Source organism: Protopterus annectens, chromosome 1.part0 (assembly GCF_019279795.1).
Source record: "Protopterus annectens isolate FY-2018-M chromosome 1.part0, PAN1.0, whole genome shotgun sequence".
NCBI classification, from domain to species: Eukaryota; Metazoa; Chordata; order Ceratodontiformes; family Protopteridae; genus Protopterus; species Protopterus annectens.
In genome coordinates, this window is record NC_056725.1 from 1,141,552,791 (window position 1) to 1,141,575,250 (window position 22,460).

General features: G+C 39.2%; 1 protein-coding gene across 3 annotated transcripts in view; it reads left to right on the plus strand.

Annotated features, from left to right (window-relative positions):
* USP45 (ubiquitin specific peptidase 45) overlaps nucleotides 1-22,460 on the plus strand; it is a 2,611,314-nt gene that overhangs the window by 2,320,817 nt on the left and 268,037 nt on the right. For all 3 annotated transcript variants that reach the window (XM_044065122.1, XM_044065103.1, XM_044065112.1), the window contains one exon: nucleotides 9,172-9,853. In XM_044065122.1, the coding sequence (XP_043921057.1) occupies nucleotides 9,172-9,853 (682 nt within the window). The remainder of the gene's footprint in view (nucleotides 1-9,171; nucleotides 9,854-22,460) is intronic.

Sequence of the window (22,460 nt, forward strand, 5' to 3'; positions counted from 1 at the left end):
TTGCTTTCTGCATAATATGCAATGCTTACTATGTAGGAAAGACTAATCATATGCTAAAGGAACGCATACAGAAGCACTACAGAGATATTTCTAATAAAAAGGAAACAAATGCTCTTTTTAAGCATGTAGAAACTAAGGGCAGACAGCATTCCTTTAAATTTATTGTTCTAGAGATTCTGCAGGAAGGAATGAGGGGTGGGGACATAAAAAAACAGGACTGAGCTTGCAGAGCAAAGATGGATACTCATATTGAATGCACATAACTCTTCAGGGATTAATGAGGCAGTGTCCCTGAAACCCTTTCTAAAAGCTAGGACACTTAAGCATTAATGATTTGCGGCACAGTGGTGCAGTGGTTAACATTGTCACCTCACAGCAAGAGGTTCTCCGGTTCGTTTCTCGGCTGGGGTGCCTTCTGTGTGGAGTTTGCATGTTCTCCCTGTGTTCGCGTGGGTTTCCTCCGGGTACTCCGGTTTCCTCCCACATTCCATAGACATGCATCTGGAGCATTTCTCCCCGGGCCTCCGCTGAAAACAGGCTCTGTGGAACCTAGTCGGACTTTCCCGGTCAACAAATGATAAATAAATAAAAATAAAATAAATAAATAAAATTTGTGATCAGACAAATGTATTTTTTGCTATACTTTTTACTACTTTTTAAATGAAGTCCTTATATGAAGTTTTAGCATGCATAATTGAATAATTGATGTTTTTAATTAATGTTTTAATTGATTATTGAGTGTATAAAAGTAGGTGTATGAAAGGATTTTATTTGAGTCTGATGAAGCGGTCGAGAGAATCGTGAAAGCGCTTACTTTTTGTCTCTACAATTAAAGTGGATTTATATCAACTGTGGTGACTGGCTCAGCCTGTTTTTCTTTATATTATTTCTTAAAGCTTGCTCTGCAATTGGGAATTACAATCACCACATCCAAATCACTTCTAAATCCTGTCCAGGTGATAGACTACATTGGGGCAAGGATAGACACCTCACAGTGCAAAATCTTTCTGACCACGGAGAGAGTACAAAACCTGAGGATGCATGTCTCCCTGATCCACCGTTCTAGTCCTCCCTCAGAATCACTGTTGAGGGCTTTAGGTTCAATGGCAGCGACCATAACGCTTCTTCCGTGCACTTGGTTACATATGATAGTACTACAGTGGACACTAGTGGTACAATAGTCCCTGTTGGAACTTCCATTATCGTATCCAATACACCTCAGTCGAGTCTGTCGGTCATCCCTTCTGTGGTGGATGTGCTCTCTGGAAGTTTTGGAGGGACAACCTTTTGTTCCAGCCCCTGTCCAAGGCACAGTGACCACAGATGCCTCCCAACTCGGGTGGGGGGCATTGTTTGCGCAGGACAGTCCAAGGCCTGTGGTCCCCTGTCAAGACCAGCTTGCACATAAATGTTCTAGAGATGAGGATGATCCTTTTGGCGTTGCAGGCCCTTCATGCCTTCCTCTGGGAACCATTGCAATTCAGTCAGACAACATGTCATTGGTCTGGTTTGTCAACAAACTGGGAGGGACCAGATCTTATCACCTTTGTCGCGAGGCTATGAGAGTGTGGGAATGGGCGATCTCCACTGGTTGCTTTCTCATAGCAACGCACATTCCGGGATGGTCCAACATTTTAGTGGGCAGGTTAAGTCGGACTATTCTGATGCCTTACGAGTGGTCTCTGAATCATTCAGTAGCGGAGCAGATCTTTCTGGAATGGAGTCAGCCTTGCTGTGATCTCTTCGTATCTCCTTCCAACGCGAAGTGCAGCGAGTTTTTCGCTGTGAACTGCCTGACGGGGGAGTCCCCCAGAGATGCTCTAATCCATGCTTGGCCTCCCGGTCTACTATATGCTTACCCTCCAGTACCTCTTATTCCGAGGTTCCTACAGAAAGCTCGTCGACTGGCGAGCAAAGTGATCCTCATTGTCCCATTTTGGCCTCGTCAGGTATGGTTTCTCTTCCTTTGGTCACATCTTCTGGCTCCACCTTGGATCTTGGATCCCATTCAAGATCTTATTTCACACCCATCGGGGGTTCCTCATCTGAACCTGCACAGTTTGAAGCTCACAGCTTGGCTGCTCCAGTTCCCATGATCGCTCGGACTTCTGGATTATCCTCTTCAGTTAGGTCTATTCTTGTGGCAGCTCATAAGTCTTCAACCAGGAAGATTTACTGCAGCAAATGGAAACGTTTTTTTTTTTTTTGGGCTTCTCAAAGGAGTTTAGACCCTTTCACAGCTCCTATTCCTGCCGTTTTTCATTTTCTAGCCAATATTTTTCAAAAAGGAGCAAGCTATTCTACTATCGAAGTTCAATTGGGTGCCATCTCTCATTTTCACTTAGGTGAGAATTCTGCCTCCCTGGCCTCTTCCAGACTGTGTAAAGCATTTATCAAAGGTACTTTCCTGTTATGCCCCCCTGGTCAAGGATCCTGTTCCTCCATGGGACCTTACTATGGTTCTTCAAGCTTTGGTTGCTCCACGTTTTGAACCTGCTGCAACCACAGATCTTAAGTACTTATCTTGGAAAGCAGCATTCCTGGTAGCTATCACCTCTACTAAAAGGGTTTCAGAACTGCAAGCTTTGTCCATTAAAGTTCCTTATATGATTTTCCATAAAGAAAGGGTTTTCCTTTGGACCAATCCGTCCTTTCTTCGTAAGGTTGCAGCACAAGTTAACATCAATCATACCATTAACTTACTTGTTTTCTTTACAAACTTTGCTAACAAAATGGAATACAAACTCCACTTATTTGATGTTCACAGACGGTTACATGTTTATTTACACAGGACTAAAAACTTACATAAATCTGATCAATTGTTTATGTCCTTCTCTAAACCCTTTTTGGGTAAACCTGTCTCCAAGGTCACTATTGCTAGTTGGATTTCCTTATGCATCCTTCAGGTTTGTAAGGATAAAGGTGTCTCCCCTTCTGGTCAGGTGAAAGCTCATTCCACTAGGTCAATGGCTACTTCTGTGGCCTTTTGGTCTAAAGTCTCTTTGGATGATATTTGTGCTGCAGCTACTTGGTCCTCATCTCATACCTTTATTTCTCACTACAAATTGGATTTGACTTCTGGAAGGAGACCATCCTTTGGTTTTGCTGTGCTGTGGAATATCCTTCCATGAGGGCCACTCAGGAGTTTAGTAGCTGGAGACTCTGTCCCACAGGTTGAAGACCAAATGCAGTAAACTACTTCAGATAAAGAAGTTATGTACTCACCATAATGTTCCATCTGAGTAGTTCTACTTCATTTGTCTTCAACCGTCCCTCCCTACTTCCCCCAACCTTATCATATGAACAGCCTGTTGGCTGCAGTTGTAGGTCATAAAGGTCGGTTTCTCAGTATAAGGGTCAGCAAACTCGATCTGGGGGTTGGAAGGTAGTGCAGGTGTATTATGGGTAAGGGGAGGAGCTTGGAGCTCGGAGCAGATGCTAGCAAATTTGCCGGCTCAGATCTGATACGGATCCGATACCCACAGGTTGAAGACAAATGAGGTAGAACTACTTAGATGGAACGTTATGGTGAGTACATAACTTCTTTTTTTTTCATTATTCACAAATAACAAGAAAGTGAAGTCAGTCCACTACCTCAAAAATGGGGACAGCTATTTCCTCACATCTCTGTTATGGTTAAGTGACTTGCTTAGAGTCGCACAGGCAGTGGAGTCAAACCTTGCACCACTGGATGATAGGAAACAGCACCTTAATCCTCTAAGCCAACTGCCAAACTAGTTGTTCTAGTTGTACAAGTTGCCGTAACATGTTGTATGTAGGAAAATTCTTACTCGTAGCTATACATGGCCTGTAAACATGTAGATACGTAAATATTTAAAATTGTAAGTTGTGTGTGTACAAAGGAATATATATTGCTCAGTTACAACTGTTCTTTCATCTTGTATAAATCATCATTTTATTACATAATTTCCTGCACCATGTTGTATGTAAATAATATAGTTACTGTGTCAAATCATATGTAGTTGTAATGCTTCATATTATGATATGATGTTTTGTTTAATGTCTTTTGCCTGGTGGTCTGGGTTATGTTTGAAAATAAACATTTATTTTTTAAAACTTCACATCAGAATCCCCAAATTCAGAATGCTTTCTCTACAGTCTGCATTACCTCTCATTCCTCCTGTCTGTTTTCTGCTAACTCTGTGTTTAAAAGATGTCTGTTACATTCCAGTTCTCAAAGATTTCATATAAGTTTTGTTTTTCTGTGTATGGTTTATATTTTCAGTTCTCTGCTTTATCTTCTGGGTTGTCAGCAGCTCCTGAGTGTTCACAAAGTGCCTGGCTCCTGTTAGAAGCCCATTGCTGGATTCAGGACTGTTTATATTTTTCCATATTTAGATAACTAACTTGTTTTTTCCAAGATTCTTTTACAAATTTCCAATATTCTTTGGCTTAGGTAAAAAAACAAACAAAAAAAATTAGTTTTTAGTTTAAAAATTGGGTGGAAATAAAAAAAAAAAAAAAAAAAAAAAAGGGAGCTATGGTTAAGAAGTAACGAGAATTATTTAGAGGGGCTGACAAATTTGAAAGTATTGCAGAATAGGGGGAATCTCACAGAGCAATAAGAGGATCAGTTGCAGAACACTAGGCAGAAAATAAGGGATTACTGCAATAATATGCGCAAGCTTAGAAAGATTGCTGTTAACTGTTTTTTTTGATAAAAACACTAGAGCACATAAACTTTTAGCACGACGACTCAAGAATAGAAAGTAGAAAGGGCTGTCGCCAAACTTAGGGAGCCTATAACAAAGAAGATAGTAAGAGATCCTTTAGAGGTATTAGAAATATTTCAGAAATTCTGAGAGTCTTTGTAAAGCAGAGTAATATGAAAGTCAAGAAAAGATAAAAATAGAAATGGTTATGGAAGAATTAAATATGCCAAGGTTAGAAGTAGATGAGGCTCAATTACTAACGGTTAGGATAGGAAGAGATGAGATAAAAATTGTGATGTATAACCAATCTACAGGAAAGTCCCCAAGGATAGGTGGTATTCTTGTGGAAGTTTGGAAGCTGTAAGGAAAGAAATTGATAAAGATCTGGAAGGTTTTGTTTAACAATATCTTAAGAGGAGAAGTACCACCATCCTGGAAGAAAGCAGTGGTAGCTGTAATACCCAAAGAGGGTAAGAATCCATTAGATCCGGCTTCATATAGGCCCATTTCAATACTAAACCATGATTATACAGTGTTCATGTCTATAATAGCTGAAAGAATGACAAAAGTAATGCCAAAACTAATAGATATGGATCAGTGTGGTTTTGTGGAGGGGAGGCAAATATCTGACAATTTAACAGAACTTTGATGATCCAGAGGGAAGCAGAATTTAAGAAAATACCATTGTGGTTTTCAGGTCGTGATGCAGAGAAAGTATTTGACAGAATAAGATGGGTCTTTATGAGCAGGACAATGGAAGCATTTACATTTCCTGAAAAATATTATAAGATTGATCAGGATAATATATAAGGGATTGGAGGCAAAAATTAAAGTGGGTGGGGCCCCTCTGAAAATTTCTACTTGAGCCAGAGGAACCAGGCAGGGGTATCTTCTTTCCTCTTTATTTGTATTATATTTAGAAGCATTGGCAAAGAAAATAAGGGACTCAGAAATCCGAGGATGTAATTGGTATGGTAGTCAAGAAAAGCTGGCTTTATTTGCAGATGATGATATTTTATACCTGACAAAACCAGAAAAAAAAACATTACAGTGTTGTGGAACATTTTGAGACAGTTTCAGATCGTTTTGGGATACAAAATTAATGAAGCTAAAACAAAGGCAATAGTGGTAAATGATGTACACACACATGAACTGGTTCAGGAATACCCGTATTTATGGGGACATGATAAAATGTAATACTTAGGAGTATGGATTATAAATGATTCTAGTGTGGCAGCTAAGGATATGTGGAAAGAGACCAAACAAAAGATAATACAAAAGCTGAGAAAGTGGAAGCTTTGTTATATGGATATGGATAGTAAGATGCAAACAGTTAAAATATTTTAGTCCCTTAAGTCTTATACACAGGTCAGGCATATTTTTATCAACCAGAGGAGAAGTTGTGGGTAGCAATTAATAAAGGGCTGAAGGACTTTATCTGGGAGGGGAAGATGGCAAGAGTCAAGTGGGATAAACTTATTCTTCCTGTAGAATAGGATGGATTGGGATTATCCAATCTGAAGGGGTATTTCAGAGCTACACAGTTAAGACTCCTATACATAGCACAAGCAGAAAACTGTAATTCAAAGTGGAAAGTGATGATGATGATGAAACACGGGGGGAGCATAAGAAACAAGGAGAGGCTGGGATTTTGGGTGCATGCCTTTGAGAACAATAATCATGCAGAATATTATATACATAGAGTAGCAGAATGTATCCTAAGAAATAAACCAACACGGAAATGGAAAAAGGAGATTCTGCTGATAGGAATGACTGCAATTAAGGATACAGACAATAGGCAAGAGGGGGCCAGACCTTATTGGAGAAAACTGGCAAAGGAACCAAAGTACTGGGAGCAAATAATTAGAGAGGGAAAGATGATAGAATGGGAAGACGGCAAAAAATGTATTTGGACTGTAGTTTAGAGATTGCCTTCCCTATCAGGGATTTATATCAGAGTATAGGCAAAGAGAAAGAAATAAGGGGGTCCTAAATGAAAGACCAGCACTGGTAGAATTTTTAATAGAATCTAGATCATAAGCTGCCATTAAAAAGGAATAATTAGTAGAGCAGATAAAATATTGCACTATAAGAATCAATCAGTGCAGGTTAGAAAGGATTGGGGACAGAGATTGGATAAGCAATTCACAAACAATGGGATGATATATGTATGTCTCCCAAATATGCAACAAAATCTAAAAGATTTAGGATTTTTGCCTGGAAATGTTTACATAGATATTTTTATAACCCAAGTTGATTCCAGAGAATTTTTCCTCAGGTTGACAGCAAATGGTGTGAAGGGGAAGAAAGAGGTAATTGGGAACCTATTTTATGGGAGTGCAGTGAGTTGGCAGACTTCAAGGATTCCCTGTGGGATGCACTGTCGGAGATGCTGGGTGGGCAGATTAGCCTGAAAAGGGAGATGATTTTTCTGAGCTATGACACAGAATCTGAATTGCCTAGATGTGGTAAGGCCTTACTGTGTCTAATAATGGTGGCTGCCAAAAAAACAATTACTAAAAAATGGAAATCAAAATCTAAACCAACTGTACTGGAAGTAATGAATATAGTAACAGAGATAAAACAACTGAAATCGAGATCTTTAGAAAAAGTGTACTATATAGGAACATGGGAATTGTGGGAATAATGCATACAAGGGAGGAATGAGGCCTAAAAGGCAGCAGGACTTAAGTGAACTATGTAATGTCTGAGTGAGAAAGATTGGGTAGATTATAAGTGATGTATAATGTTTGCAACTGAGAGTTTGTCAGTCTGGTTTATTATGTAAAATGCGTGTAACTAGGATTGTGTTGGTGTAGCTTATTTTCATTTATATAAAGGTATGATAACCTATGTAGTAAGTTATGGTTTAATAAAGATGTTTCTTGTTTAAAAAAAGCAAGATTTGAATAATTTATGTAATACTGCTTAGGTTATATTATATGTGTGTGTGTGTGTGTGTGTGTGTGTGTGTGTGTATATATAAAACCACTACTGAATACCGAACACTCACTCTAGTGATGCCCAGAATCCTGAGACCAAACACCCAAAACACTACAATACCGAAAAACCAAAACCGCGAAATTCAAACTACCAAAAACTACACACAACATACACCACACACAAACACATACACACACCTTCCCCCAAAACACAAACACACAAACCTAACCTACAGACAAGCAGGGGGGCTGCACCCCACACCCCCTTACTTAAATATTCTAACTCCAAGATCGCACTACCCCAACAAATACATGAATATACCACCACACGCCTACATCCCCCTCATGCACACACATCACAGTAGCAACACACACTTACACACTAAACCTCTAACCAACACAGTTAAACAGAAATACTTACCTGCCCTTCTAGCATACCGCAACACCAGAAGCGCGAATTTCAAACTCCCGATAGTCGGGATTTTGAAATTCGTGCTTCTGGTCTTTTGGTAGTGTGTGGTTTCGGCTATATGGTCTCGAAAGTTTGAAATTCAGTATTTGAAACTTTCGAGATTATGTAGTGTTCCCATATACATACATATATATGAGTGCATGAAGCATAATGTTTATGTTAATATAGTTTGATTACTTTTATATGAATGTAAATTTGCCTGTATCACAAATTATAATTCAATAAAGGTCTTTGAAAAAAAATGAAATCTGCTATTAAAATGTCATGTTCAGCTGTGTGGAAAAGATTTTCTAGCTAGTATCAAAGTAAAAAATTAGGATCCTTATAAGCCCCATGATGCTTTTGGTTCTATCGTATTTGTGTGAGTTATCATCCTCTGGCCTTTCTTACTCTTCTATCAAGATTCATCTCTCAGCCATTTCTGCATGTGCCCCCATGGATCCCCCTTCTACCCTGCCCCATGTCAAACAGATTTAGAAAGACGTTTTGCATATTCATCCACCTAGAAGACAGATGGCTCATTCTTGAAAACTGAGTTTTGTAGCTGAGAAACTTGCTTTTTCTTTTTGAACCAGCTTTCAAGGCAGATGTGAAATTCTTGTCTTGAAAAACAGTGTTACTCATTGTTCTAAGTTCTGCAAGGTTATCTGAATTACAGGCTCTTATGGTGAGTGATCCTATCTCATCTTTCACAAAGGCAGGGTAACTGTGAGGACAAATTCTGCCTTTGATAAATGTGGGTTCCAGTTGCTGTCCTTGACACTGACAGGAGGAATGTCTCAAAACAGTGGAAGGATTTTTAATTTGTGGGTGTAAATGCATGTAGTGACAAGGTTTAGGCTTGATGACTTAGTAGTGTATAGAGATTTTTGTTTGATGGCCAGATGGAGCTACTCTTTTAATAAATTGATACCTGTAGTTTATCCAGTGGTGTACACAGTGGATTATCTGAAATTGTCTTTATTCATCATAAAAACCAACGTTTCATGTACATGCTTTTGTGACTGCATTGGAATTAATTTTGTTTTCAGAGATGACAAATGGAAATACTTTTTTTTTAACTTTGTTTTATTGCATTTCTCAGAATCGGCTCACTCATGAAAGAAGGGACTTGAGAAAATTGTCTTCAGGGGATGAAGAATGGAATAATGCTGTTGTACCAACACCCGAACAGTCTGAGGACAGGAATGATTCTGCTGTTTTGCACATGTCAGACTTTAGTAGTGCCACTCAGTCTGCAGTAAACCCAAGTCATTCAGAAGGCAGTGAAAAAGATGCTGGTCAGTCAGAAAGCAGTAATGATGCAGACAGTGAAGCCTCAGAGTGTGAGAGCTCTGTAAAACAAGCCATTGTAGCTACAGAAGCTGTTACTTCGAAGATAAATATAGTTACCTCTACTCACTCAGCATCTGTTAGTGAAACAAAGCACAGTATCCTGAATGGGAGCTCTGTTGACCTTTCCAGTGCAATGTCTAGACTGAGCCTTGACATCAGTAACAATCCTGACTCTGCCATAGTGGAACAGAAACTTTGTTTTAAAAATAATACCCATGATAATGTCATAGAGAAACCAGTGGTTACGCAGAATCCTCAAACGGCTTTTCAGACATTATCCCACAGTTACACAACTAGTTCAAAAGAATGTTCTGTCCAGTCTTGTTTGTACCAGTTTACATCTTTGGAGCTCCTTATGGGAAATAACAAATTATTATGTGAGCACTGCACAGAAAGAAGACAGAAACATCAGCGGAAGACAAACTCCTTGGGTAAGTGTAAAATTGGCCAGTCTACATGTTGTAACATTGCATAAACATTTCTAGTCTTTCCACTGTTTTATATATGTACTCCTAATATAGTGTTAATGCGTGTGCAGCATTATGAGATCTTGCAGCTTTAGGGGAAGGACATATTACTGACTTTTTTGTTGTTTTTTAAACTTTAAGCTGAATATCATTCTGTCATTGATAGGATTTATGTCTGTCCTGATGAATCATCTGTTTAGGTTAAAAGCATTGTGATTTCATGACCTGCTTGTAATAGTAAGGGAAAAGTTTCTTTGTTTGTAACTCATGTAATGGTCTGGTCCACTATCTGTGTTTGTTTGTTATGAAATGTGCCAATGGGAAAGGGTTAAGGGGGGATAGGCACTCATGCTGTACAGTGTCAAGTGAGATAAAAGTTGACTCTTGTACATAATACATATGAAAGAAGGCCTTGCCACTGCTGGTAAAACAGAAAAATGGGCTATAAGGGATAGAGAATCCAGTATGATACTACTCAACTATACGATGTACAAAAAGGAAAAAGCAGTAAAATTAGTAGACATAAGGTGGTGATGTGTAGGAGAAAAGCGGAGATCCAATATTTTCTGTTTTCATTTTAGTCAACACATGGTTTGTCGGATCTGACCTTGGCACAGACTCTAAAGCTTCCTTCGGTTCAAGGGCTCTGACTCCTCCCCTACCCATAATTCTCTGTATTACAGCATAATATCTCGGGTCTTGTTTGCCACCAAAAACTTCAGACATGTTCTCAGGGGCTCACCTCTTGGCTTGTATCCTTTGTGGATTTTTTCAGCCTTTTCATCCTTCCTTCCAAAAATGTTATACTCTGTAGTTTTCCTTAAAGTGTTTATATCTTAGATAGTTAAATAGGTAGGTTATTACTACTTTGAATAGGATAGTAGTACCTGTTAGATTTATAGTTAAGTTAGTGAATTAGGATATAGTTCCTTGTAGTATTTTGTAGTTAGTTAGTGATAACCTTTTTTGGAGTGCTGTTCTTAATTGCACTGGTTGTTGTGATGATTACTATATTTAGTGTAGCTGTTGCAGTTGTCAGGAGTCCAAATTCTTTGCAGAGTGTTTTACCATGTCAGACTCTCAGATTTCAAAAATTGTTGTCAGTGTAGAGACAAGTTGCCCCCTCAAGACCCTAATTTACTCTGTGTATACTGTTTGGAGACTTCTTATTTAGATACAGATTGCCAATCTTCTGCTTCATTCAGTGCTAGGGCTCGTCAGACAAGAAAAGAGAAATTGATGGTCAAAGGTCTTCCTTCTCCACAGATGGGGGCCTCTTCTTTTGTAGGATGATGTTCTACCAACAACATTTCTCCAGCCTCCATATTGGACAAGTATTGGACCAAAGCTAAGGAGAAAGAAAAGGAGAAAGACCAAGATAAATTTGACAAGTGTAACAAATCTTTAACTGAAGTATCCAGGAAGCGTTCACAGGATCAAATAGTACTGGTCGGACTGAATCCAAAATCAGTTCAGAGTTTGGAACCAACAGTCTCTCTGCTCCAATTCTCTTCTCCTCAGCCCGGGATCTCAACGGAACTGGAGAGCTTGAGGCTTTATTCCCCTATTCTCCAAGAAAGGAGATACTGTAAACCATCCTCTCTAAACCATCCTCAGTGGCCTCCTTCTCCTGGTCATCCTGAAGCTTCACTAAACAGGATGTGGACAGTATGATAAGGTAGCTTCTCAAGATGCAAATCCAGCTAGGGATTCTCTTGGTACAGTTCCATAGGAATGTACTGACACTGGTCCAACATACCCCCTCTCTTATTTTCTCTAATACTAGTCCACCCTACTTTGAAACCAGTCTCTCTGGCTTCATCCCTCAGCGGGATGCCTTTGTTGTGTCAACAGTCTTAGTTACTTTGACTCTGACAGCATTTCTGTCACACTTGACCCTGACACATTCTGATTGGGGAGAGACTCAGAGCTGAAGCATTGGTGCCGGGACTGGAAGAGGATGTTCCTGTTTGCCTTTCCCTCCTTTCCTATGGTAATCAGGGTCCAGTCTGACCAGTACCATTGGAAGTTCTTTGGGCTTCAGCATTTGACAGATCAGATCCAAGGCTGGCTTTGGAGCAGAAGCATATCAGCTCTTAGAGACCTCCTTCTTCCAGGGACAGAGATAGATCCTCAGAGCCAATTGCATCTTCAGCCTTTGAGCTTTCCATAAAGTCCTAGCTATGCCAAAGGAGAAGGATCCTCCCTCTGAGTTGGTTCCTCCCAAACCCCAGCAGGATTCTGCTTCTTCCCATCTTTTTGTCAGACAGGGACAGTCAGAACCTTGAGCTTCTGAGATCCCATGCTGTGTCAGGTCCCAGGTCCCAGTCTGATTCTGAAGCTTCTGATCTCTCAAAAGGAACACTTCACAAAAAACAGACATGCAAACGAAAGTATATAGACTCTTCTCCAGAGTCCTTCATGGAAGACACTGATTTGGATAAAGGTGAGGGGTCGCCTCACTCGCTCTCCAAAGACTTCACCTTGGGTGAAATCCTTGAGTTTGATGAAGCAGAGAAGGGGTTGGTCCACCCAAGATTTCTCACCGAATGACTCAGTGTTTCAGACGCTTTTGGTTCTGGCTCAACAGCATCCTGGGTGTTACCAGCAGCTGACCCCTCATCGATCTCATGACTCAGTGGGCATGGAAGGACCCTGATGTAGTGGAGCCAATCTCAAAGAAAACATATAGAATTTTGGCAGCTCTAAAAGACAGAAAACATTGAAGTAGATGTCCTCCATTAGATACTAATGGTAGTAGCAGCAGCCACAAAAAAAGGAATTATATGAAGAAAGTTCCTCTGTTCATCCCCCTAACAGGGAGCCCAGAGCAATGGACAGGTTTTGGAAATAGATTTATGCCTCAACGATTTTTGTTCTCAGATCAATGAATTACTTGGCTCATGCTGCTAGCTTCCAGAGGGATTTGACCAAGGAACTCTCCAAGTCCCTTTTGGGTGTCTTGCCTGCAGATGTTCAGAAGATGGTGGACTGTTTGCTTTCTAACCTGCAATCAACTTGTAATGTAGCCATGTGACTACACTCTAATGCAGCTGAGGACACAGACAGAACAGCAGGCATTGGCATCGCTATGCACCTTCATGCCTGGATGTGGCTTTGTGACTTTGTGCTAAGCTTTAAAATGTCCTTGTAAATGCTTCCTATGATAGGTCTACACTTTTCTGACCCAAGGTTAAAGACAATCTTACCAGGAGCCAACAAGATGGCAAGACTGTTCCTGCAGTGGTAGTCTGGTTTTCCACTCCACAAAGATCTTTTGCTAGGAATCAAAGGATGGGGAAAAAGATGTGATCACAGATATCACAGAGTTCTTTCCACGACTCTCTTGGTGATGAACCTCCTCACGGCAGAGGCAGAAGAACTCAAACGGACATTACTCTAGAGGCAGAGGCAGACCATATAACCAGAGCTTCTGTGGTCCCTTCTCAGAGAAGTCCTATCATCATCCCTGAATGGTTCTAGTCCTTTTTCCCTGCCACCTCAGAAAAAGAGGAAAGTCCCCAGTGTTCCACCCAGTCATTGGGACCCAGCAACGGTAGAAATTTTAAAACTACTAGAAAAAAAGAGTCATCCAGCCAGTCCGGTAAGACCAGTTTGAATCCAGAGACTACTCAAGGTTCGTTTTGGTGCCAAAGAAGTTGGGAGACCTCAGATCCATTCTGGATCTCAGTTACCTAAATCAGTTTGCAAAACAGACAAAATTCCAGTTGGTCATGATTCAGCCCATACTGCCTCTGTTGAGGAATGATGACCTGATGTGTTCAATAGATCTCCAGGATGTGAAGCGAGAGATACACTCTAGGAGATTCCTTCTTTTCTGGCTGGGAGTTGATCACTGTCAGTTCACAGCCCTGCCTTTTGGTCTCATCACAGCCCCAGGGTGCTCACCAAAATAATGGCAGTGGTGACAGTGTATTTGCGGCTGTTAGAGATCCAAGGTTTCTATTACTTCGATGATTGCCTTCTAACTGCTGCCTCCAAGCATCTGCTGCTACACCACCTGGATCTTGTGCTCCAGTTGTTACTGAACCTAGGAATAACAGTAAATTTTCCCAGGTTTCATCTGACACCAACCCAGTGGCTGGAATACATAGGATGCCACCTCAATACCAAACTACAGATCGACAGCTATCCCTACATCTAGCAGCCATGTGGGTGCTTTATTATCCCTCACCTATAGCCATATTGATCCTGTTCCTCTTAGGTCTAATGGCATTCTCAGTTCTGATGGTCCCACTAGCCAGATACCATAAGAGGGTGCTCCAGTGGACTCGAGCAGTACAGTGATCTCAGAACATTCAGTCAATTACATGCAAAGATTCAACTACACCTTTTCAACATCCAGTCTGTCCTTATTAGAATTTTTATCTGAACTTTCAATGTTCAAATGGCAGCTATCTCATACTTTCACATTGGCCATAATGTTTCTTCCATTGCTTCCTTAAAGATTTCTAAAGCCTTTCTGAGAGGGGCTTTTCTTTTATGAACTCCCATCAGGGACCCAGGTACCTCATGGGATATTACCTAAAAGTCATAAAGATCCAATAAAACCACCTTTAAGACCTATTGTGGATGGAGCTGGCTAGCTAACTGAGCTGTTTTTGAATTTATATAGAGAAAAATATATATGTCCAGTATTAAACACCAATCAATATATCTTAAGGGATACAAAACTATTTTTACAGGATCTATATAAGTTTGAAAGTAATAGACATGATATAACTTGTATGCACCTTATTACCATGGATGTAAGATCTTTATTTACCATTATTCCAAATGAAGAAGGGGTCCGTTCCATTATTAGGTATTTACAGCAATATAGCAGCTATGATAGCAAGCTTATTCAAAGAATAGCTACTTATGCGAACATAGTTTTGTCCAGTAATGTCTTTGTATTTAATGGAAAGTACTACTTACAATTAGATGGCGTAGCTTTGGGCACAACTTGTTCCAATAGTTACGCCAACATGGTAATCGCCATCTTGGAGAAGCAATATATTTTAGAGAACCCTAATCATAGTCGATTTATACCCTTTTACCAGAGGTTTGTCAGTGATATATTCTATTGTGGACAGGAACAGAAGAGGCCTTTAATTATTTTGATCGATATATACAATGCACCACTACATATCTTAAATTTGATATTAAATCATCTCTTCAAGCTGCTGATTTCTTAGATATTCACATAGAATTAAGTAAGGGGTACTTAAATGCAGGGAAACACAGGAAACAATGCTATCGAAATAAATTATTACATCATAGAAGTATGCACCCTAGACACATTTTCATTAATATAGTTAGAGGCCAGGGCATGAAAATATCAAGGCTGAACCCAGACACAAAGGAATATCATAAAGAGATGGCTAGATTAACTAACAACCTAGTTACAAGAGGTTATAATGAAATGGATGTGAGGAAGTACACATTCTAAGAACAACTAAAGCAAGATCTTATTTTTTAGAGAACTGTGAAATTGAGTCAAATGTGAGTCATCAAAATAGTGAAAATGTTAAAGATGAGTATGTTTTATACTAATAATGTGAAAGACATCATTGGCATTATACAAAAACATTGGAATATTCTGATCAGTGATGATAGAATCAAAGAAGTCGTAGGAGACAAACCACAGGTAAGATATAAAAATGAAGAATCTGTTAAAAGGATTTTATGTAATAGAAATATGACTTTAGCCGGATGTAATAATACTAATATACTAATGAAAACTCGTCCGTGTGGTAAATGCTCCTATTGGATGCTACTCTCAAATGATAAGAAGATCCAGAGCATTTCTAGTGGCCCACCCGCCATTACTTTCAGACGGGGGGTCAACTTGAAAACACTTTTGGAAACTGGTAGATCTAGATTGAGGGCATCCCTAGTAGGGATGAGTAAATGTGGCTGCTGTGCACAATGCAAGTTTATTAGGGAAGTAACTACGGTTCTGGTTAATAAAATTCAATATAAGGCAATAGGTAAATATAATTGTAACACCAAAGCCATAGTTTATGTGGCAACATGCACAGCATGCCACGCGTTTTATATAGGGAAAACTGAGCTCAAATTAAAACAGCGCAATTATGAACATTGTTATGCCATCTCAAAAGGGAATACCAATAATGCGTTAGCTAGCCATATTATAGAATTTCCTGGTCACCAGTTTAATTTCACGGTGCTCAAACGGATTGATGACACCCTTTATGTAGGACCATGGCAAATTTGCTTGGAAGTAGAAGAACTATGCTGGCAAATTAGAACTGCAGCCACATTTCCCCCAGGTCTTAATGAGCAATTATCCATCACAAGCATTTTAAAAAAGCTTGCAACAAAAAGATAGGAAGGCTTTTATTTATTTTAAATAAAATATGGATTTTTAAAAGACACATATGGGCATATTAAATGCTTTAACATAGGCCTGTTGTTATTATTTTGTAATAGGATGGCTTATTTAAATGTATTTCACATTTTATTTGGTAATGAATACATCTTCTAGGTTCTGGTTCTTTAGTCCTGCAACATCTTTTTGTTGGGTGGGTTCAGCATTTGTATTGGTTATTAATACTTTTGCATATGTTTTTTGTATATGGTTATAATTATGTGTGGTTTCAAGTGTGTAATTTATTATAGATTACTGTAATTTTACTTATGTGAATACTTCGTATTATTATTTATATGTATTCACATATATTTTTTAAGTTATTTTTTAAGTTATTCACAACAGTATGTGGTTTGATGGTATAACATCTTTTTGAATGAAGATTAGTCAATTAAGGCTAAGTGACTGAATAATGTAATTAGCACCACATGATGTTTTTAAAGCTTTAAAAGGAAGGGTTGATTGTTGGTAAATGTTTTGCTTGTGTATCTGAAGAAGGAAACGCATTGTCGCTTCCGAAAACACTAATAAAACTGTGTTAATTCAATAATACAAGGATATTCGATAATTTTTAGGTTGTTTCCTGGCTTTATCTCTTCGTGCTGTTTGTACTAATATACTAATGAAAACTCGTCCGTGTGGTAAATCCTCCTATTTCCTCTATATAAATAATACAGGTAGTTTTATACATCCCATAACTGAGAAAGAGTAAACGTTTAAAGTACAGGCAGACCGTAATAACACTAATATATATTTAGCACAGTGTATGGCATGTGATTAGTTCTATATAGGGAAAACTAATAGGCGTTTGAGAGATAGAATTAGAGAGCATCTATATAGTATTAGAATTAGCGACCACACTAATGCTTTATTTAAACATGTACGGAATACAACATCTGAATATAGATTCAACTTTAAGGTTATAGAAGTTCTACATAACATTCAACATTTGGGTGATAAGAATCATCACTAAGACTCATGAAACTAGGTGGATTATTAAATTACAGGTAGACGGAAAAAAGGCCTGAATGGCAATGTTCAGTTGAAACTTGTACTTGAAGCAAGAAGGCTGTTTAAGTGATAGGCACTCTGTTTAATTACATAGCTCAATAATGCATAATTATAAATTTAGGAGTAAAGGCAATTATAATGTAATATGTGAGTGGACTAATGACAAATTGGCTTGATGATAATAAGTATAAACAATAATTAATAGCGATCCCCATAGTTGCATTTCAGAACATTTTACATAGGAAGTGTTCATTTACTAAGTTATTTGATTTTATGTAATATTCTCAATTTAGGAGAAAGATATTTCTGTATTTTAAAAAAATGCAGATGATTGTGATAGCTCGAGTTTTGTCATCAGACTTGGCTGTGATTGATATACTCAGTTTTTATGTTTAAAGTCTTGTCTCATATAAATTCAGTAGATTTATACCTTTGGCTTATTAATATATGAGATATATTTCTTGGATTTATCCAATCCCGTTATATGTTATATCACCCATAGATTTCCTTTTTATAGGCAGCTAGTAATTCATAGTATGTCACCTTAAGGGTAGCATTAAGGTTTGATTCCTGGTCGTTTTTCCATAGATAATGAATTGTTTCTAGATATTTTAAATGTTAAAATTTGCAGCAAGTAGATGGCTGATCATGTGTCAGCAGGCTGACGATTTTGTGTTAAGTAGTGACATCTAGTAAGTACGTGGCGATATTGCTTATTACTTTGTTATAATCAAATGAAGTTTTAAATGCCTGAAATATTCAGAACCATTTAAAGTAGCATGGATGCCTTTTGACCTCCATGGCCACTTACTGTTATGAGACAATGGTGTTTATAATTGTATTAGAAGTCTGAAGTCTCGATACCTTTAACTTGTTTTGTTCTAATGAATCCGTGCAAAAAGCATATGCTTCTATGCAGTATGTTGTAAAGAGTTAATAGGCTGATCTCCTAAATAAACACATTTAATTGCAGAATATGTGCTAGCTAAAAGCGATTTAAAATGAAACTTTCTAACCAATCACTTGTTTATTCCAGTGATTGGTTTAGCAGAGATATAACCGGCGTCCATTGGTTATTAGATATCTAATCTTGAACTGTCTAGCCTTTGAACGCTGATGCTGGTTGTTATTTAAAATGATATGTTGAAATGTTTGATAAGGTGTCCTTGGAAGATGTTCCATGGCTGTTTGTCATAATTGAGTGGTCTCTGACAAGTTTTTTTGTCGATCGGCCATTTGACTGATTTAGCAGTTTAAGAATTGACTATTTTTAGATATGCGAGGCATTTGCAAACAGGGTAGTGCTTTGGAGTTGACTCGGTCTTGATATAATCCCTTCTACGACTGCTGTTTTAAACAAAAAAAAAAAACATGCATTCTCTATGGGCTCAGCCAGTGTTTTCTGATGGGCTGATTCCCTGAAAAGGTACATTGTATTGGAATATACATTAGAACCAATAGGAAGCTAATACTAAGTATTTTATCCAATCGCATGGTTATCATTGTGATTGGTTAAACAGATGAAGAATCACTGTTAGTTGAAAGAGCTGGATATGAACAGGGTAGTGAATAAAAATATTAAAAAGGACGTGATATTGTCAAAAGCTAGTTTGAAGTGCTTCCTTGATAATTTTGGCATACAGAAAGTCCCTGCGCCATCGGATTTAATCAGTAATAAGTGGCCTTCAGACCTTTGATGTAGCTATTGTCTGAAACTCTTCTTGACGAGAAGAGATTTTTTTGTCTGGTATTGCCATTCTAGGTGTAATCATAACGTCAGTACTACAAAAGCGGTTAAAAAATGTTTATTTTTAAAACATAAAGGTGATCTAATAATTTGAAAGGGATCACTATCAGTAGTACATTTTAATAATAGACATATTGAATAGACTCATACATGTTTTTGGTTGAGTCTTGATGCCTTGAAATACACAATCTGATTAGATTTATAATCAGCGTTTTATGCATATAAATAACTGTTTTATTTATATGTTTTCTAGAAGTTCATAGAGAATAGAATGAATTGTGTCATCCAATAGTAGTTGGAGAGAAGATCATTTCAGTCTGTTATAGAAGCCAATTTGTTTATTAGTGACATTGTGATTAACCTAAAAAAAGTATGTTTTTAGAAACATCCTATTTGTATACATATAACGTTTAAATTTTTTTTATAGGATGCTATATATATAAAGCAGATATTGGACATGAAAAGCATATTTTAATTTAAGCTGCCTAAAAAGAGTATTTTAATAGGGATATGTTGTTTTACAGCATTAGTCTGATTATTGTTTATTGATTGGCTGTTAAAGTTAGATCTTTATTTTAATAGGACAAGTTTTTGTATAAAGTGGGCGGCACAGTGGTGCAGCGGTTAACGTTGTCGCCTCATAGCAAGAGGTTCTCCGTTTCGATTCTTGGCTGGGGTGCCTTCTGTGTGGAGTTTGCATGTTCTCCCTATGTTTGCATGGGTTTCCTCCGGGTACTCCGGTTTCCTCCCACATTCCAAAGACATGCATCTGGAGCATTTCTCCCCAAGCCTCCGCTGAAAACAGGCTCTGTGGAACCTAGTCGGACTTTCCCGGTCAACAAATGTTAAATAAAAAATAAAATAAAATGTTATATGATTGGTAGGTTATATAACTAAGCCCAATAATTATGCACTGTTAATTTTTAGATTGATTATTAATTACATCTTGTTGTTTATTGGATGCTTTGTTAAATTTTGCAAGTATTAAAGCTGTGGTTTCAGTGTTGTTTTTATGGTCTGAAGAAGCAACCGTGAGTTGTGAAGGTGCTAATCAGTTAATTAAAGTTTAATGTTCTAACTTGGCCGTTTTTCGGCTTGTCAGTATTTATTTTATTTCATTAGCAATATCACCATTATGTTTCAAGCTGTAACCCCACCCTACTTTGAGTCTATGAACACAGTAGAGCTAAAATTCTTGACATGAAAACTATTTTTTCTGGTGGCAGTTGCATCAAACACACAGATTTTGGAATTACAGGCACTTTCCTGCAAACCTCCCTTTTTTTTTTTTTTTTTTTTTTCAGAGCCTCCTGCCAAAGTTCAGAAAAAGTTGGATCCAACACCCTGTGATCTGAAATGTAAACAGTCAGATCAGACCATTGCCAAATTTAAGTCTCTAAGGACCTGAACCCCAGGGTTCTCTCTCTGGAGCCTGTCTCTCCTTGACTCCATTCCCCCTTCCTACAAGAGATCCTGAGCAGAGGGTCCCGGCCCCAGTCTACTACTTCCTCCAAGTGTATAGGATGATGAGGAAGTTCCTCAGAGCTCAGATTCAGATGTAGGTTATCCCAGCTCCATCTCCCTTCAGATTCCCACATTGTAATTTCTCCTTCTCTGATTTCACTAGTGATTTCGGAGCCATTGGATCTGAGAACCCTGGGAGGATCAGCTTTGGATCTGAAGACGACTAGATCTTTGACTCTGATTGTGTCCCTGAATTGTCCAACACTGATTCCCTTAGACCAGGATGAGTCTTGGAGCCAAAGCAGTGGCATGAGGTCCACAGGGATTGGTTCGACTTTGAGGTTGTTGGAGCCAACCCTGCCTATTAGGGTTTTGGCATTTGATGGCTTGAGTCCGAATCCCCCTTCAAGGCAAGGTTCTGGACAGAATAGGGACATGTTAACATCTGGGGCTTTGGTGCCATTGCACCTCCTAGCTTCTCCTGGTTCTCCTGTTTTTGAGGTGGTAGAGAGGGTCTTCTGTCATCCAGGAGAAATGGCTACTCTTTCTTCTTCTTCTTTGGATCCTACAGCTTTGTCGCCATCGAACCTGAGCTCTTATTCTCACAGACCTGTCACACAAAGACAGCCAGCCCTGTCAAGCATCCACACAGTCCCCCTCAAGGAATTTCCTCTCTCTTCAGACACTTCTCCAGACCATCCCACTGAGAAGGTTCCCTGCAAGAAAACTGCAAGAGGAGGCACATAGACTCCCCTCGGGAGTGTCGCAGTGAAGACACTGACTTAGGGGAAGGGTCCCCAGGGTCTCCACCAGATGATGTCACCTTCGGAGACATCTTAGAAATCCTCAGGCAGAAGAGTAGTTGGCCCACCATTTCCCTTTCCCAGGAAGAGTCAGTGTTCCTGGAAGCTTTTGTGTGTGGTTCACATACATCTTGGGTGACTCCATCAGCTGATGAGCTTGTTTCTTGCCTGATGTGGAAAGAACTGGATCCTGTAGAACCCATCCCCCCACCATCCTGATATGTTCCTTGCCCCTTCTGAGGATAGCCCCCCCCCCCCCAGAGCAAACAGGTTGGTGCTTTCGTTGTGGCATCAGCCACTGTGAAAGAGCTGGCAGAGCAGAGCTCCTCTTTTCATCCCTCTAACAGAGTCCAGGACATTGGACAAGTTCAGAAACTGCATTTTTACCTCAGTGACTTTGCCTTACGGTCAGTGAACTGTTTGGCACATTTCACCAGGCTGCAAAGGGATTTGAATAAAAAGCTTTCCAAATCCTTTTCTGAGTCCATGTGTGTGGAAGACCAAAAGAAGTTTGCTACAAAACTGGACACTCTTCTATACATCTCTAATGCTTCCATGAGGTTAACTTCCCATGTTGTTGAGGGTGCCTCACTGGCAATGGGTTCAGGCATAGCCATAAGGAGACATGCCTGAATGCTCTTGTGCAACTTTTGTGGAGCCTTTCAAGTCTTTATCAATGCTGCTATTGGTAGCTTGTCCTTGCTTGGCTCCACTGTCAAGGAAATGCTTTCTTGGAGTGAACAGGATGGAAAGACCTTGTTTGCCATGGGCATCAGTTTTTCTACCCCTCAGAGATTCTTTTCCAGGAATCAGTGAGGGGGGAGGAAATATGGCTCCTTAAGTCCCAGGGTCCTATCCAAGACTCATGAGGGGATATCTCCCTCAGAGGCAGGAGGCAGGAGTTCTAATGTAAGATTCCATCCTCGTGGCAGAAGAGACCCGCAAAATCAGGGTTTCCAGGACTCATTCTCAGATAAACCCTTTCAGCCCTCCTGAAAGGTTGCCCGACTGCTCATCCTAGAGGCAGTCTGGGGGTACTTGTCTCTGCACCCAGTCACCTGGGAATCGATCACAAAAGATACTTGTGCACTGAGAATTATATCCAGAGATTATTTCATACCATTTTTGCAAAATCCTCCAAGTAAAAGAAGA